Below are 14,555 nucleotides of genomic sequence, written 5' to 3'. Positions count from 1 at the left end.
ACAAGGGGTCGCGGGTTCGAATCCCGCCAAGGGAAGATATTTGTATGATAAATATAAAATGTCTTTTCCAGGGTTATCGAAGTATATTAAATATATGTATGTGTATAATAATAATCTTACATTTATTTCCGTTAGGAAATATTTATTATTATTATTATTATTATTATTCAAATATCATATCATATCATTTACTAATACTAACGCCACTACTACTACTACTCTATACATATTATACAACTAGCAGCCCGCTCCGGCTCCGCTCGGATCTTTAACAAATATTTCAACGATACTTGACTTTTTTTTTTAATAAAAGAGCACTTATTGCGGCATAATTATAATAGTTAGACATATACTGTCGCGACACTTTTTGTAAATAATAATGTATTCTATAAAGTCGTAGTACATTCTTTTATTCTATCATCAATAGTTTTCGCAGCGCACGCGATGTAAAGAATATTTTCGGTAATTTTTTTACACCTTGGGTTACATTATTGTAGTTTTAGTAAGGATTCCTATTTTTTTTCAAAACATATTATAGCTTATGTCACTCGGCAATAGTGTAGCTTCCAAACAGTGAAAGAATTTTTCACATCGGTTCAGTCGTTTCGGAGCCTATTCAATACAAACAAACAAACAAATCTTTCCACTTTATAATATTAGTATAGATGAGATCTATTCGTAACTAAATAAAATATACTAGTTTCAGTACAAAATGACTTCTACATATGCCCCTTTTTATTTGAATTCAATATCCTCGTTATATTAGAATCAACCGGACCGACTGCCGCAGTATTTACATAAAACAGTAGTAACTCGAGTCAAAAACAACGATTGTTCGTTACCAACACTCACGCATAATGCATACACCGTTCCCAAATTGTATATAATGGACATAATCTATATATTAATACGTGAAGCAAAAACTTTGTATCCCTTTTTACGAAAATTGCGCGGACGGAGGAGTATGAAATTTTCCACACTTATACAGAATATAGAGAAGAAGTGCACAATGCTAATATTTTTTTAAAATAATGCATAAAAGATATATTAAATCAATAAAGAAAACATTACACACACTAACTACCATGTATTTAACGCACACACGCATGCATACTATTTATTGTCAAACTTTTGTTCTTGACGTCTGTGGTCAAATTGAGAATAGATTAAAATATATTGTTTGTCTTTATTAATATTGTTCTATAGTGTAGTCTTGGCGAAATTTGTGATTATAGAAGTATAAAATAATAGTGTACAAACTAACAATTCCAATTAATTATAGTCGAATTTCGACTACTGCGGGACCTCTAGTATGTATAATATTATGTACATGTGTACACGTGTATATATATATGTATTTGGCTCGGCAACGAAATCACGTTTCTCTTTTCTCTAGTCTTTTATAACATTTCTTTCTTTCATTTTAAAACATTTCGTTTTTACTGGTGGTAGGACCTCCTGTAAGTCCACACGGGTAGGTACCACCACTCTGCCTATTTCTGCCGTGAAGCAGCAATTAGATTCGGCTTGAAGGGTGGGGCAGCCGTTGTAACTATACTTGAGACCTTAGAACTTATCTCAAGGTGGGTGGCGCATTTACGTTGTACATGTCTATGGGCTCCAGTAACCATTTAATACCAGGTGGGCTGTGAGCTCGTCCACCCATCTAAGCAATAAAAAACAAGAGTTATTTCTACAGTTTTTTTTTTTATTTTACCGAATGATTAGACTAGTTGAAAGCAAGCCTTGTGTTAACGGATCCCATAGACAACAAAACAGCTCGGAGGTCCAGTTCAGTCAGTCACTAAAAAAAACGCAAGAGGGGTTCGCGGTAGAAATAAAGGTGACAATAGTACGTACAATAAATAGTAAGCCTACAATTAACGTAGTAAAGATTTTTTTATATCTATGTATATACGCTATAGATAATCGTTTATATGATGACATATTAGTGTCACAGAGTCTCTGTTTTAAACGTTCTTGAGTAGTAGTAGTAGTAGTTTTATTTTTTCAATTAGAAAGGCAAAGGTATCATACCATACAGTTTAATATTTTATTTATATGAAAATGATATTATGAAATGAAATGAAATCATATGAAATGAGATAAGATGATATGGAATGAAATAATAATATAATCTCAGTAAAATGGTGGTCATTTACTGATACTTTTTCAGTGGACTTTTTGGAAGATCCAGAGAAGCGGCTTTGTTTCATTTTCTCACATTTTTTGCACTTTCACAGATATTAAACAGTTAAACCACTATTATTACACATTTAAATCTGAAGAAACACCAAATAGACAAAATAAAACAAATTACACCACTTCACTCCTCGCGTTCCCGCTAAAAAGTCTTAAACGTTATTGATTTTATTTGATCTATCCAAAACAACTTGAAATAAAATTATGTCCTTTTAACGAACTGATGTGCAGAAATTAAAGTAATGTAAATTGGTAATACAAAGTAAATATCATAGTAACCTGCTTCTTACTAATTAATCAACTCAGTTTATAAATATTTCTTATTTAATATTCAAGAAAGCAATTGTTAGAAAAAAGTAATTTACATCACTTTATGAATCAGTTCTCTCAGATTAAAATTCATCGTCAAAGCATGAACAAAGAAATACCTTAACGTTTTAATTATTGTAATCGTTTCTAAGAAACATGATGTTCCCAAAAAATTTTAGAATTTTTGAAAGATTTTTTTCCCTTTTTTAACAGGTATTAATATTGACATTCAATGCATCATCAAAATATTCATTGCGATATATGTCAAAGACGATGAAATTCTTCGCCGAACGCCTCCGTGGTTCGTATTGCACAAAATTTCCGTTCGGTGAATTTTCATCTTGTTTCACCTTGAACTTTAAACACGAATCCGCGACTCGACTTATGTCAAAGGGTTGCACCCGCCCAGATATATAAAACTTTAAATCAAAAATATGTAATCAAATGTAGACAATTTTTTTTTTGTCGTAGTGTACAATTAAATCGACTGAACATAATCTACACACTTTAACATATCTAAGTGCTAAGTGGTTACTGGAGCCCATAGACATCTACAATGTAAATGCGCCACCCACCTTGAAATATAAGTTCTAAGTATAGTTACGGCGGCATTGAAAATTTCGGGAATTAACGAAGTGACACAACATTACTATCTAAAAATGTATTTATTGCTTTTCGAAGTATTCTCCGCGAAATTTGACGCATTTTTCCATTACGATGGAACCAATAATTGAAGCAACCATTCCATTCGGAAGTTGGGGTCTCCAAAATGGCCGTTTTGTAGGCGTCCACAGGTTCTTCAGGTGATGAAAATCTCTGTCCACGCAATTTATTCTTTATTTTAGGGAAAGTATAGAAATCATTAGGGCTTAGGTCGGGGCTGTACGGCGGATGGTCTAATAATTCTATGTTTTCTTGCTCTAAAAACTATTTTGTTCTGTGCGCGGTGTGAGAACTCGCATTGTCGTGATGGAGGATGATGCGGCGGCTGCAGTTCTCTTTACGGAGTTCAGAAACGACCTGTGGCAAACAAATGCTAGCATACCATTCTGCATTAACCGTTCTTTGTCCCTCAAGAGGAATAGTCGTAACATGGCCGGTTTTGGAGACAAACGTGGCCACCATTTTTTTTGCAACACTCCGTGAACGTACAACTTTTGTTGGCTTTAACTCATTTTCGAACACCCAAACTCGTGACTGGTTTTTTGTTTCGGGTTCGTACGCGTATATCCAGGATTCGTCACCTGATACAATGTTGTATACAGCATTTGAGGATCCTGCGTGGAATCTTTCGAGAGTTCTGACGCACCAAGTAACGCGAGCCGCTTTTTGCTCTTCACAGAGCGAATGCGGTATCCATCGGGAAAACAAATTTTTTACACCTAATTGTTCATGCAAGATTGTTTATATTTGACTCATGCCAATGTCTAAAGTTGCCTGAATTTCGCGGTATGTCACATGTCGATCTTCCTCAATCAGCTTACGCACAGCATCAACGTTTTCTTGGGTGACTGCAGTTTTTGGACGACCTTGACGGGGATCATCACTGAGCTTGACACGTCCACGTTGAAACTCAGCAAACCAGCGATAAATTATGGTTTTGGATGGGACTTCATCACCAAATGCAGAAATCATCCGGTCAACACACTGTTTTTGTGTTAAACCACTTCGAAAGTCATAATAAATCATCGCTCTTGAATTTTCTCGAGTCAATTCCATTTTCTTAACGACTAAACAAGTTTGACAAAACCTCGTGACAAGACCGAGAATCTTTTTTTAAATAAATAAATGGTATTCGGTTTTTAAAACCAAGGAGTTTTTAATTAAAAAGATTTTAATATGACAGGAACAGTGGAAATATTCCATTCCCGATACTTTTAGTGCAGCCTAGTACAACGGCTGCCCCACCCTTCAAACCGAAACGCATTACTGCTTCACGGCAGAAATAGGCGGGGTGGTGGTACCTACCCGTGCGGACTCACAAGAGGTCATCTCAGCAATAAATAAAAAAGAATGGGTCGTGTAAGCCAAAAATGGGAAATATGATCATAAACGGCAATCCTAGGGAAATATAACAGAGGAAGAGGCGTATTGAACGAAAAAAAATTGCCAATGTATGTATTTATTAATAAACGGCAGTTTTAAAAGTACAATCTGCATACCACAAACATAAGAAACATTATGAGTCAGTATAATAAAAAAAATACAAAAGAAAACAAAAAAAAATATAATAATTATAATAAAGCAAAGCTTAACACGAATCATAATGAAAACCGATAAATTTTTCAAAATTGTTCTAAAAATACCTAGAAATAACCGCTCTAAATATCAGTTTCACTTAGTTTTCAAAGAAGCACTATAATTTCTCGTTTAAATCGATCTCGAGAGACACCCCTGGTTTCAAGTTTCCGCTTGCCTCCCGGTGCACAGCCTTGAACTTCTAAACCCGAAGCCTGCATCCGACGAGAAAATTGACTTTCCAATAAATTGGGTTCAGGGGAGCCGCCGAGATTGCATGTCGCGTATGTTAACCGAGTTTCATAATGTTGCGGAGTTGATTTCGTGCTAATCTAAAGTGCAGCCGTTAACTATGCAATCAGAACGTCAGGGACACGTCCGTCTAACATATAAATATAAAGCAGCATACCTATGCTATTCCCCCGGGACACCAGGCTAAGTGGCCCCTTGCTGTGTTGTGCTGTGCAGTCAGTGTGTGCCCAAAGTGCGAGTGTTTTATCTAGCGGTGCTGCTTCGGGTGGAGACATTCCGAGCAGCGTAACGCAGGACCCGGGAACAGGTGAGTTGATTGACACTTTTATTCTTAACATTGGTTAATAGCGGGTAGGTGTCGATCAGCCTGTGAAAGCTGCGTAACCATTTTATTTTTTAATAAAATTGGTGTACGTGAGCGCCATTGAGTCTGGCCGCCCGTGTCTGTTCCCAGTCCTCCCCTACCCTTTGGGGTTAGGAGGGGCTGCTACCAACACCCGAAGGCCAATCCTTCACAGGTCTGCGGCGTCGGAGCCATCACAGGTAGGTCTTAAGTTAAGTTTAAGTTTAGTGTAGATTGTATATAATTGATTCCCTTTATAATTCACATTACTAGTATTAATTCAGTTTATATTTTTCTTATTCATAATTGTCAATATTTAAGTAGTTAAGTTTTTAATTAATCATTTAAGTAGTATTGCTAGTGCCGTCTCGCTCTAAGCGAATAACAACGAGTCCCAATTATATACAAACCGCACATTCAATTTGCATCTTTTTTCAATTCTACCCTCTTATACATTAATATATATTTTTTTTCCATCCATTTAAATACGTAATTTCACACCGTAATTTAATATTGGCATACCGATCGACAATATTAAGCTGTCCCTGTCGTTGTTCATCACTCATATTAGGCACGGTTGTTGGTTGCGGTTTTCGGTCGATCTGTCCTGTTAAGTAGTATTCTGTGTCATTTAATTAAAACTTCCTTATTTATTGTTTTCTAATATTCCACTATATTATTTTAAGAACTTAGCGGTTTTCGGTGTAGTGCTGAGTGGGAAGGGGAGTTCGACCCCTACGGTTGTGGATCGCTCGGCCGTTGAACCCTGGGCTTCCTGATCCAGAACCTGTGTTTCTGGACCCTCAAATCCGGGGCAATCCGGCCCTGCGATCTTCTGGCCGGGGTTCGTCCTCCGGGACCCGTCTTGGTTGCACCCTTACCGCTACCATAGATTAGTAATATCGAAGTTCCTCTCTCTATAGTTATCACTATCATTGTACTATTATTATTTTATTAGATATCAACATAAATTTTTCTCATTCTCATTTAACTTAACTTTTTTAATGAATTATTAAGTATTAATTAGTATTAGTGATAGGTGCTGATGGCTGCAACCGCCTCCGTATTGTAGTTTTGTAGTTTTGTAGCTTTGTTATATAAGCATCAAATTTTAGTTATTAACTGTATATTAATTCTTAATTCGTTTTTCTATTTTTTATTTTACTACCCACTAGTTGTAATTTTTGATTAATTGATTTTCTTTCTTTATTTATTAATTGAATTTAAATCGAACTAGTTGATTCTTTTTCTTTTTGATAATCACAGACATTAGACATTAATAGTAATATAGACCTTGTTTAAATTTCACCCCTTCCTTTCATTATTTACTTTATTTAATAACTGGCAGTGACTGATAGGGTCAGCAATAATTAGCTGTAAATTAGTAAAGACTTCCTAGTGAGGGTGCTCCTGATGTCCGCGTGACCGACTTAGGATAGCCATATCATGTCTGATGGGGATGACTCCTCCGCGGGCATCAAGCCGTCGCTTAAAATCAAGCCCATCGTATTATGTTTATGTATATATTTTTGTCGATGTGGAGTGCGCCGAACGCGCATACGAACAGCCCCCCTAATCCCGTCTTGCAACATTTCACCCCTGCCCTGTGTGGCAGGGAGCTTCGTTCCGGGCAGTGGGGTTTGCCCCGAGGCCCGTTCCGTGCCCCCGAAAGGGGGTACGACGACCCTTCTTCTTCTTCTATGCTATTCAAAATTATGTTATTAACTTAGACCGTAGTTTCGGTAGGGTGGGCGAGGATTATATGGTGAATATGGTTGTTCAAGGTTTTCAATAGTGGAAATTGACTACTATATATAATGTTGCAGAGTTGATTTCGTGCTAATCTAAAGTGCAACCGCTTATTAAACAATAAGAACGTCAGGGACACGTCCGTCTAACATATATATATAAAGCAGCATACCTATGCTATTCAAAATTATGTTATTAACTTAGACCGTAGTTTCGGTAGGGTGGGCGAGGGTTTTTTTTTTTATTGCTTAGATGGTTGGACGAGCGCACAGCCCATCTGTTGTTAAGTGGTTACTGGAGCCCATGGACATCTACAACGTAAATGCGCCACCCACCTTGAGATATAAATTCTAAGATCTCAGTATAGTTACAACGGCTGCCCCACCCTTCAAACCGAAACGCATTACTGCTTCACGGCAGAAATAGGCAGGGCGGTGGTACCTACCCGCGCGGACTCACAAGAGGTCCTACCACTAGTAATCTCAGTATAGTTACAACGGCTGCCCCACCCTTCAAACCGAAACGCATTACTGCTTCACGGCAGAAATAGGCAGGGCGGTGGTACCTACCCGCGCGGACTCACAAGAGGTCCTACCACCAGTAATATTGTGAATGTGGTTTTTCAAGGTTTTCAATAGTGGAAATTGACTACTATATATAATGCTGCAGAGTTGATTTCGTGCTAATCTATAGTGCAACCGTTTATTATAAGAAACGTAGTACGTTTACAATAAGAACGTCAGGGACACGGCCGTCTAACATATATACTTAAAACAGCATACCTATGCTATTGAAAATTATGTTATTAATTAAATATAACGCAATTTTAGTAAGGTGGGTGAGGGTTATATGGTGAATATTGCTTTTCAAGGTTTTCAATTGTGAAAATTCACTATATATAAAATCGGATGGACAACGCTAACTTACAAGTGGTAACGATCGTTCAGAGCTGTATCGAACTTTATGAATTTATCTCTGTCATAATGAAATCTTATTAAACTATTCAATACTAGCGACCCGCCCTCGCTTCGCTTCGGAAACATTAAAACACACATGAAACCAAAAAAATAAAATATTTTTTTTTTTTAAAAAAAGTAGCTTATGTTCATCAGGGACAATGTCGGCTTCTAATGGAAAAATATTTTTTCAAATCGGTCCAGTAGTTTCGGAGCCTATTCGAAACAAACAAACAAACAAATCTTTCCTCTTTATAATATTAGTATAGATATAGACTAAATTTAAAACAAAAGGGGATGAGATATTTTTACTAGTGATGGGTCGTATTTTGAATTTGAACGGGTAAGTCAGGCCAACTTACCTATTTCTACCGCTAGATTGTCGTCCATACCGGCTCGAGGAGTGGGGCAGTTGCGATTCAATTCAATTGACAGTTTGACCCCTCGTCTCAAAGTCGATAACGACTTTAGGATTTTCATGTTTATGAGCTGGAATGCTTAAATCGATATTCATTTAATTAATTGCCGTATCACCACGATACTCAAGTAAGTGCTTGTATTTCATGTTGCATTTGAAAACATTACAATATGGCTGCTTTTACTTTAACAAAATATAGCGTTATGATAGGCGTAGAATCTCACAACCTATCTCGTGTTCATAGGTTATCGGATTCTGTAGAAGTCACTGTGAATGCCAGCCCCCAGCTTGAGACATAAGGTCCAAAAACAAATTGTATTGTATGACAGCGCCAACTTTCAAATCTGGGCACATGACGGCTTCGCGGTAGAGATTACTTATCTAATCTGAAATTAGTTTTTTGATTTTGATTGGTATTATGTAGTTAATAAAAATGGCTTTCTCCTGGTTTTCGCAATGGTGTCTTAGAAGTATAGAAATATTTATTTCTACTGAAACACATAAGAATATACTTATAATGCAATTAGCTGTATTATTAGATTGACGTGTTTCTCTTTAGAAATGTATCGTAATAACTAAAACAGTATTAAAGGAAGAATTGTCATATTTTTCTTAATGGTAGTGAATTTTTAAGCTTCGAGACTGCGTTATTGATATTAAATGATCATTAAAACGAATCATTAGTAATTATATAGTTTAAGCTCGTTTAATTACCTACAAACCTTACATTTCAGTGCTGTGGCCATATTGATCAGAATTAATTCTTTAACCCTAATACCTTTGCAATTAACTTTATTCTATTATTAATTATAGCTAAGCTGAAAATCCTCTTAAATTTTAACAGTTAAGAATAAGAAATAATAAAAAAAAACACTTCGCAGACAAAAATAATAATAACACGTAAAAATTTTAAAAAAGAAGCTCGCACGTTTCACGTCACTTTGACAAAAAAAAAGGCACAGAAAACACGTTGTCGGTCCTCAAAAAGGCGGACAACGAATTTAATCCCCTCACCGTCCAAACCATTTTCTTTTTTCGTTTTTAATTTAAAAATGCTCTGTTGTATCTACAATATTGTTAAAAACTTTGATAAAACAAATGGATATGATTATTTGACGCATCGTTAACGTATTTGGAGATTCCTTGCGCTAGCTAGTTTCGTTTTTTGTACGTGCACCGTCCTATTAGACTGTTATTTTTGTTGTTAATTTCCGCTTAATAAAATTAACGCTTCTATATACAACCAACGGTTTCAAACTACACTGAACCTGTGCATTCCATAATGAAAAACACATGAAAAGCTTTCAATAACGAGAACTCTGTCAAACGGATCATCAGCGCAAATGCCCAGTTTTTTTTTATTTTTATTGCTTAGATGCGTGGACGAGCTCATAGCCCACCTGTTGCTAAGTGGTTACTGGAGCCCATAGACATCTACAACGTAAACGCGCCACCCACCTTGAGATATAAGTTGTAAGGTCTCAGTATAGTTACAACGGCTGCCCCACCCTTCAAACCGAAACGCATTACTTCTTCACGGCAGAAATAGGCAGGGCGGTGGTACCTACCCGCGCGGACTCACAACAGGTCCTACCACCAGTAATTACGCAAATAATAATTTTGCGGGTTTCACTTTTATTACACGATGTTTAAAAGCATTTCTCATTTACCGTGGTGCGAGTGATAATATACTATACTATATAAAATTTACTATATAAACATACTATATAAAATTTTGTAATAGAAGAATTCGTGTCGTGTCGAAGTCGTCGTGGCCTAAGGGATAAGTTTCGTGTTGAGCGATGCACCGGTGTTCGAATCCCAGGCGGGTACCAATTTTTCTAATGAAATAGGTACTCAACAAATGTTCACGATTGACTTCCACGGTGAAGGAGTAACATCGTGTAATAAAAACGAAACCCGCAAAATTATAATTTGCGTAATTACTACAGGAATGCGTTTCGGCTTGAAGGGTGGGGTAGTCGTTGTAACTATACTTGAGACCCTAAGGTTTATGTCTAAGTTTTAGAACTTATATCTCAATTATAGCGCATTTGCGTCGTAGATGTCTATGGGCTCCAGTAACCACTTAACACCAGGTGGGCTGTGAGCTCGTCCAGCCTTCCAGCAATAAAAAAAAATCTTTATAATGAAACTAGATACTTAGGTGCCAAGACACTAAGCAATTTTCAATCGAAAGATTACCCAATGCTTTATTCCGGTGCACGCTATGTATTGCAATAAAGACTCCGGCTATGTTCAATACCACATGGTTTCGAGGTAACGAGGACCGCATCCGCTAACTTCATTTGCTTTTCTCGTCAGTTCAACCAAAGCAATGGTACTTTTAGGTACCACAAGCACCGGTCACCGTCGTAGTCGAACCCGTCGCTTGCGACGAAGGGCTCGACGAGCGAATTAACCCATAGAGACAGCCCACTGAGTTTCTCACCGGATCTTCTCAGTGGTCGCGTTTCCGATCCGGGGGTAGATTCTGCAAAGCACTGCTCTCGCTAGGGCCAGTGTTAGCAACACTTTCGGTTTGAGCCCCGTGAGCTCACCTACATGTTAAGGTGAAGCTGAAATAGCCTCTCAAGGCTATCAGCATAGGTAGGAAAAAAAAACAAAGCAATAAATATTTTTGTCCGTTGTTATAATAAAAATTCAATTCATACTTCATTCAAATGATCCACTGTGTACCAGTTTTATATTACCATGTTTTATATTTTCCCGTAATTACAAAACAAAAAATCTGAGCCTATAGTCCACTTTAAAGATAAGCGTAATTACAAAATAAAAAATCTGAGCCCTTGTAGACTTTAAGGATAAGCATTTTTAAAAACAAATTGTTAATATAGACGTCGCTATAAGTCAATTTGAAAACCGTTTCGTTTTTAATTGGGCTATTTTTAGACGACTCTTCTTTAGAAATTGATTTTCGCTTTATTTGTGAACTGAAGCTGTTAAATAATGAATGAATCACTTAAATTCCCTTTCAGGCTTTCAATGGCTTTAAGCTATTTCGGGATCCAATGGCGGATCCAGGGGGAGGGTCATGGGGGTCATGACCACCCCCTGAGCTGGGTCCAGGACTTAGGTGGACCACTAATTGAATATAATGATTTTATTTATATATTTTGTCACCATACAGATTTTATTTAACTACATACCTTCAATATTTAATTAATTTAATATAATATAATAACTTTGTATAATGGCAAACGTTTGGGAACGAACGCATCTAAATTTGACTATGTGACCCCCTCCTGGCGCTAAAGCTGGATCCGCCCTTGTCGGGATCAGGGAAACCTCAAACGTAATTATTTATACATGTGACTTAAAGTGGGACTTTTAAAAAGGCCGGCGTCTTTTGAATGCCGTAGACTTTATAATACTAGCTTTGATAAATTTAATAATGAGTTGTTTTTTTTTTGAGTTTGGAATATTGGAGTTTGGAGTTTGGTATATTATAAGCGAGGATAGTGCTGTTCTACCCATTTCTAACACGAAACACACATTTGTTCTACAATGTAATCAAGACTTCGATATCATGCCATAAAAATTTTTTATATTTTTTTCTTTTTATTTATTGCTTAGATGGGTGGACGAGCTCACAGCCCACCTAGTGTTAAGTGGTTACTGGAGCCCATAGACATCTATAACGTAAACGCGCCATCCACCTTGTGATATAAGTTCTAAGGTCTCAGTATAGTTACAACAGCTGCCCCACCCTTCAAGCCGAAACGCATTACTGCTTCACGGCAGAAATAGGCGGGGTGGTGGTACCTACCCGTGCGGACTCACAAGAGGTCCTACCCCCACTATTTCTTAATCATCGATTCACTGTTGGACTGCATAGCTAAGGGACGTCCAAACAAAAATGGACTAACGCTAGAAAGTATCATGAAATTATAAGAGTCCTACTTTCCGCCATTATCATTCGCGTTGTAAAAACCAATAATACATTTATCGCTTACAATGTAACAGCGTGTACTTCGATCTATTAATTAAATACATTTAATTAAATATTGATTTCATTGAAACTAGCACTCCATGTAAGATGTGAGAATCTGTCATTAATAATGAAATATTTGGTATTTTTCTCTAGTTCCCTACGACCAAATAGACACCGACTCGGCCTTGGTACAAATGTTCGCCCGCGCCGGCGCCCCCATCTGCAAGTACATCGTTGCGATTGGTGCTCTCGCTGGCCTCACCGTGTCCATGTTTGGTTCCATGTTCCCGATGCCAAGGATCATCTATGCAATGGCGCAAGACGGACTAATCTTCAAGTTAGTAACGGTATTTCCTTTCAAACTTAAATAGATATCTGTCGTGAGACATAAATACGAGCGAAGAATCTGACTGGATATTAAATCAACGAACATCTAAGTAAAAAACATCGGTTATTTTTTTTTATGTGCAAAATGAATTAGTGATTGCGGCACACCCTCATATAAACAGATATTTGAATATTTAGTATAATTTATATTAAATCTAAGCGGCGCATATCACATTGAGGCTATGACTGACAATGCACATAAATACTATATAACATTTTGTATCAACACGACTCGTTCGCAATACGCTTCTTGTTCAAGATAATCTACTCGATCAAATTAAAATGATAGTAAAAAAATTGGTCGCTTCACGCGTGAATTGTATTCCTAGCTTATATTTTGAAGACAATCACAAAATAGCCGGACTTGAGTCATTTCTTTCTAATGGAAAAGTACAAGAGCCGCAATTAGGGTCATGCTATTTTAATAAACGAAAAAATTTGACGAACAAGAAAATTGAGTTGCGTTTTTCTCCCTTATATTGAGGTCATTTTCTTATTAAATTATATCGCTATTTCAGTTAGCCGAACTAATTCTAACAAATGGTATTGGAACCGTTTTTTTTTCCAGTGGTCTATATATTTTATTTCGTTTTCAATCACATGATCATATTTTTGTTAAATAGAAAATGTATAGTCATTAAATTTATGAAACATAAAATGAATTTTATAGTAAATTAAAACTATAATCTATTTCTAGTGTAAGGTTTTTATTTTGTTTATTTATGGTTCTTTTTTTAATTTTCTCATTTTGAATCGAAGGTTAAGATTAACATCGTCCATCAGTGTTTTGGGAACACTTGCTGAAACAGGACTTGATGCAATGTAATGACAGTAGGTGGGTTATAATTTTTTTTTTTTTTTCGTTCGCTATTAATTGTAAAATCTGAAATGCACTTACTACATTTTCCTTTGTTATTTTAGCACCTTAACATTTTTCGACTTTTACCGGCAACATGTCCATTGTTTTTTTTTACTTTTTCTATTATTTGACTTGTTTTTTATTACCTTATCAATTTAATATTTATAAATTTTTTTCTCTAACATTTTTTAATTTTTTATCCTATTTTGAAATGCAGATATCATTATTAACTTCTGCTTCCGAACAGGTCACTGGCGTCGATTTCGGAGACATCCGGGACTCCAGCCCTCGCTACCATCCTAGGAGGTTTCGCTGCCGCAATGGTAGCCCTGACTATCCAGCTGGAGGTGCTCGTTGAAATGATGAGCATCGGTGAGTATAAAATTAAAAAGCTCGCCTCAGCTATTTGATCTGTCGATGACTTGATTTGATCACGGAATCCGAGCTTTATTCTCGGTCAGGAACCGAGGAATATTCAGGTCTTTGGTCTAGTTGTTCTCGTCTTGACTTTTCCAGCACCCACAGGATATAATCGTAGCTCATAAACGTGAAATGCGTAAGAAATGTCTTAAGTAAGTTTTTTTTGAAGTGAAACTGCTTTAGAATCGTTGGGTGTGATTTCAAACTCGATGAAACGAAAAAATGAAACGTCAAGTCAAAATATCAATTCACAGAGGGTGGTATCTCATACTATAAAAGATGATTTACAATTATTTATATTTAGTTTGTTATCAACAGATGTGGTTGCACGTAAATTACTGAACAATTACTGAATCGCGATGACGAGATGTTACACAGTTGATAGACGCTCTCGTATTTCTCTAGATAAATCATATTTACCTGGCGTAGAGATTCTGTGATCATGCAGGCGGTTCCTCCAGAGTGAG

The 14,555-nt window shown here is 36.6% G+C and overlaps 1 protein-coding gene across 1 annotated transcript in view; it reads left to right on the top strand.

Moving 5' to 3' along the window:
- Positions 1-14,555, top strand: part of LOC101740985 (solute carrier family 7 member 14) — a 124,091-nt gene that overhangs the window by 82,810 nt on the left and 26,726 nt on the right. The window contains exons 7-8 of the mRNA XM_038012107.2: positions 12,576-12,759; positions 13,916-14,040. Coding sequence (XP_037868035.2) covers positions 12,576-12,759; positions 13,916-14,040 — 309 coding nt within the window. The remainder of the gene's footprint in view (positions 1-12,575; positions 12,760-13,915; positions 14,041-14,555) is intronic.

The sequence above is a fragment of the Bombyx mori genome, chromosome 1 (assembly GCF_030269925.1).
Source record: "Bombyx mori chromosome 1, ASM3026992v2".
Classification (NCBI taxonomy): Eukaryota; Metazoa; Arthropoda; class Insecta; order Lepidoptera; family Bombycidae; genus Bombyx; species Bombyx mori.
This window is presented reverse-complemented; position numbering and strand designations above follow the sequence as displayed.